This window comes from Nelumbo lutea, chromosome 6 (genome assembly GCF_056320005.1).
Source record: "Nelumbo lutea isolate HS-2025 chromosome 6, American lotus-T2T, whole genome shotgun sequence".
Classification (NCBI taxonomy): domain Eukaryota; kingdom Viridiplantae; phylum Streptophyta; class Magnoliopsida; order Proteales; family Nelumbonaceae; genus Nelumbo; species Nelumbo lutea.
Window position 1 is genome coordinate 3,106,599 of NC_142689.1, and position 2,864 is coordinate 3,109,462.

The 2,864-nt window shown below is 43.2% G+C and overlaps 1 protein-coding gene across 1 annotated transcript; it reads right to left on the reverse strand.

The window, feature by feature from the left end:
* LOC148846850 (protein BIG GRAIN 1-like A) lies at positions 1-2,100 on the reverse strand. Its single transcript, XM_088948430.1, has one exon. It carries the CDS (start codon positions 1,477-1,479, stop codon positions 130-132), a length of 1,350 nt encoding a protein of 449 aa, XP_088804556.1. The 5' UTR covers positions 1,480-2,100; the 3' UTR covers positions 1-129.
* Between the last annotated feature and the right edge of the window lie 764 nt (positions 2,101-2,864).

The following is a 2,864-nucleotide window of genomic DNA, read 5'->3' on the forward strand; positions in this document are numbered from 1 at the left end:
TGCAAAAACCAAAGAAAAGTAAGCACTTAATTATTCTCTGATGGTGTAAAATAAACCCCCAAACCATTAAAATTCATTAAGGATGACAATATTTCTTTCATCTTTCTTATAATACATACTGTTGAACAACTACAGAATCAAGCCTCTAGCGATGGCGCGATTGGTACCGAGATGGGTTGTTTCATACACTGGCAGCTCTTCTCTATACCTATCTATACCAATTACTGCTAAGTTATCGAGCTCGAAAAGATCAGAACTTGAATAGCTCGCCGCGTCATCGTCCTCATCGTCTTCTTCGTCACAAACATCGATTTCAGCGTCTCTAATGTCGAAACCGCTCTTCTTCTGCTGGTAGCTACTGAGAATATTTCGTGCTGCTTCTTCGACTCGCCTGTTCTTCTCCATCAAGTGGAATTTGAGATCCTCATTCATCAAACGGGGCTCCGCCATTTGTCTCACGATCAGGCCCGGATCGTCTTCGTAGAGACATTTGTGCCCACATGGCCGACAGTCCTCGTCCACGATCACGCTAACTGGGTAGAATCGAACCGACCTCTTCATGCCATTGCTCAATTTTCCACCCGAAGATGGGGTTTTGCTTAAACACGACCTCGAGAATGACGACGCCGACGAACATGTCGACGCCTGTGCCGATTTCGAAATCCTCTCCGAACACGTATCTTCCATACCACCACCACAAGCCGAAGATGAGATTTTTGCCTTCTTCGCATTGCCTGCGGTGAACAGAGAATTGAGAAACGCGGCAAGCCGTCCCCCCGGCGAGATTGGTTGCTTCACCTTCTTTAGATCACCGTAGATCTTTAATGCTCTCGATTTGGTCCTGATGAAACGACCACCTTCGTTCTTTGAAGGCTTTTGCTGTGGAAGAGAATCTCTCTCTTGGTGATGACGAAGATTAGTTTCATCAAAAGCATGCAATTTTCTCTGCTCTTGATGACCGTAGTACTGCAGAGGTTTCTCCGACCAAGCCGGAATACAAGTTCGAACCGGTTTCGGCCTCTGCGCCGTGAAACTCGATGACCTCGATCTTGTTCCGTAGACAGACTCCGCTTCCGAGGAAGAAAACCCACCTGCGGAGCTAGAATCGGAAGAGCATGAAGTCGAATTGAGGAGCACAGACTTTCGATCATTCGGTAGCTTCGGGTCCAAATCCCGGGTAGACTTCCGCCTGAAAACGACCTTCTCGGTCACCTTCTTCTCCATCCATTTCTCGATCATACAGGCTCGTCGAAGACTCGCCCTATCTTCTTGTAAGAAACTGCTTCCTCTAACGTTGCTGTCTGTTGCGATGCTCTGTTTCTTCCTCATGGCTTCTCTATTGAAAACCAGTTCTTCTTCTCCCCCTTCGTCTTCGTCTATGGAACGGTAAATCGCGTCAAGGAGAGTGGAAGAAAAAGATGGGATTTTTCTTTCTTGACAAAATCTGTCTTCTCTTAGCGACTTATGCCACCTATCCATCCTCAGAAGATTTATAGAGAGAAAAGATAAAAACAAAGAAACGAGAAAAATAGGGAGAGAGAGGACGGGGAAACAAACAGGAGAAGCCTTGGGGCTAATCTCGCTTTAGTGTCTGGCTGTCTGCTGCGGAAGGGTCAAAAGCTGCAAGAGAGATTAATCAAACGAGGGCATGTGAAAGAACAGAGACGGAGAGAGTAGACATTTCTTGAGCAGAGTATCAGTTGTTTGTTTTGTTTCTCTCTCTCTCTCTCTGTCTCTCTCTGTCTAATTCTATCTGTTAACTGCGGGAGAATGTGGAGGAGAAGGAAACATGGGCAGACAGTGCATTTGATGGTGTGCTTGAGGACTTGTTCTTTTACCGGTTTTTAGAGAGAAATGAGGAGAGAGAGAGAGAGAGAGAGAGAAAAGTAATGAAAGGCAGATACCACGCCTTGAACTGGAAGAGACGGGAGAGACGAGGGAGAGAGAAATGAGGAGGGGCAAGAGAGAGAGAGTGAGCGGTGTGTCCTTTTAAAGGAAGGGAAGGCTCATGTCATGCCTCGTGGCCACACGCGCGTGTAGTAGTCACTAGTCAGTACTGTGTAGTCCTGCCTCCTGCCTCCTGGTTGGCCTTTGGATGACGTCGCGCATGTTTACATTCATTTTACATTTTCCCTCCTTTTACATTCTACTCACTGTAACCACCCCCCCCCCCCTGTTTGAGTTGAGCCTTCTGCAGATGACGTAACTGTATTATTTTTTATTAAAGTTTTATTCTCCTTATACACTCTCAATTTGAATTTGAACCTCATCTTCTCCCTCACATCTTTTAAAAAGAACTGACGATCAAACACTAGCTGATCTTTAAAAATCATCTCCAAAAGGCCCAATGCGTATTTTGATCTATCGAGAGCTTTCGAAAATCTACCTAAAATGATTTACATCTATGGCTTTGCTTTTTTGAAGGAAGGCTATAGCTCTGTTTGGTTGCACAAAATAGTTTTTCAAATTTGTCAATTAATTTACAGTGTTTCCCAACTTTCAAAAAGCGAGTAGTAGTTGCATAGGAATATCATTAATTCTTTTAAATATTATGTTAGTAGTCTAGACTGTAGAGGGGACAATTTTTATTGCCATGATATTAAAGTGGGAATGAGAAGTTAGAGAACAAATTCAAGAAAAATAAAAATAAATATTTGATAAGGTTATCACTATTTAATATTTATAAGTGAGGGTAATTTTGTGAATATATTAGAGTTTTTTATTGTTAAGGACACTTTGGTAAAAGGGGCTGGGGTGAGTTAATAGTAAACCCCAACACAAGGCCTATAATATGGGGTCGGCCTACATAAATTATGAGAAAATAAACCCAACCCAAGGTATGGACATAAATATTTGAACAAAAA

Excerpts from the sequence above, each read along its gene's own strand:
- LOC148846850 (XM_088948430.1), bottom strand. The coding sequence starts at position 1,479 with ATGGATAGGTGGCATAAGTCGCTAAGAGAAGACAGATTTTGTCAAGAA.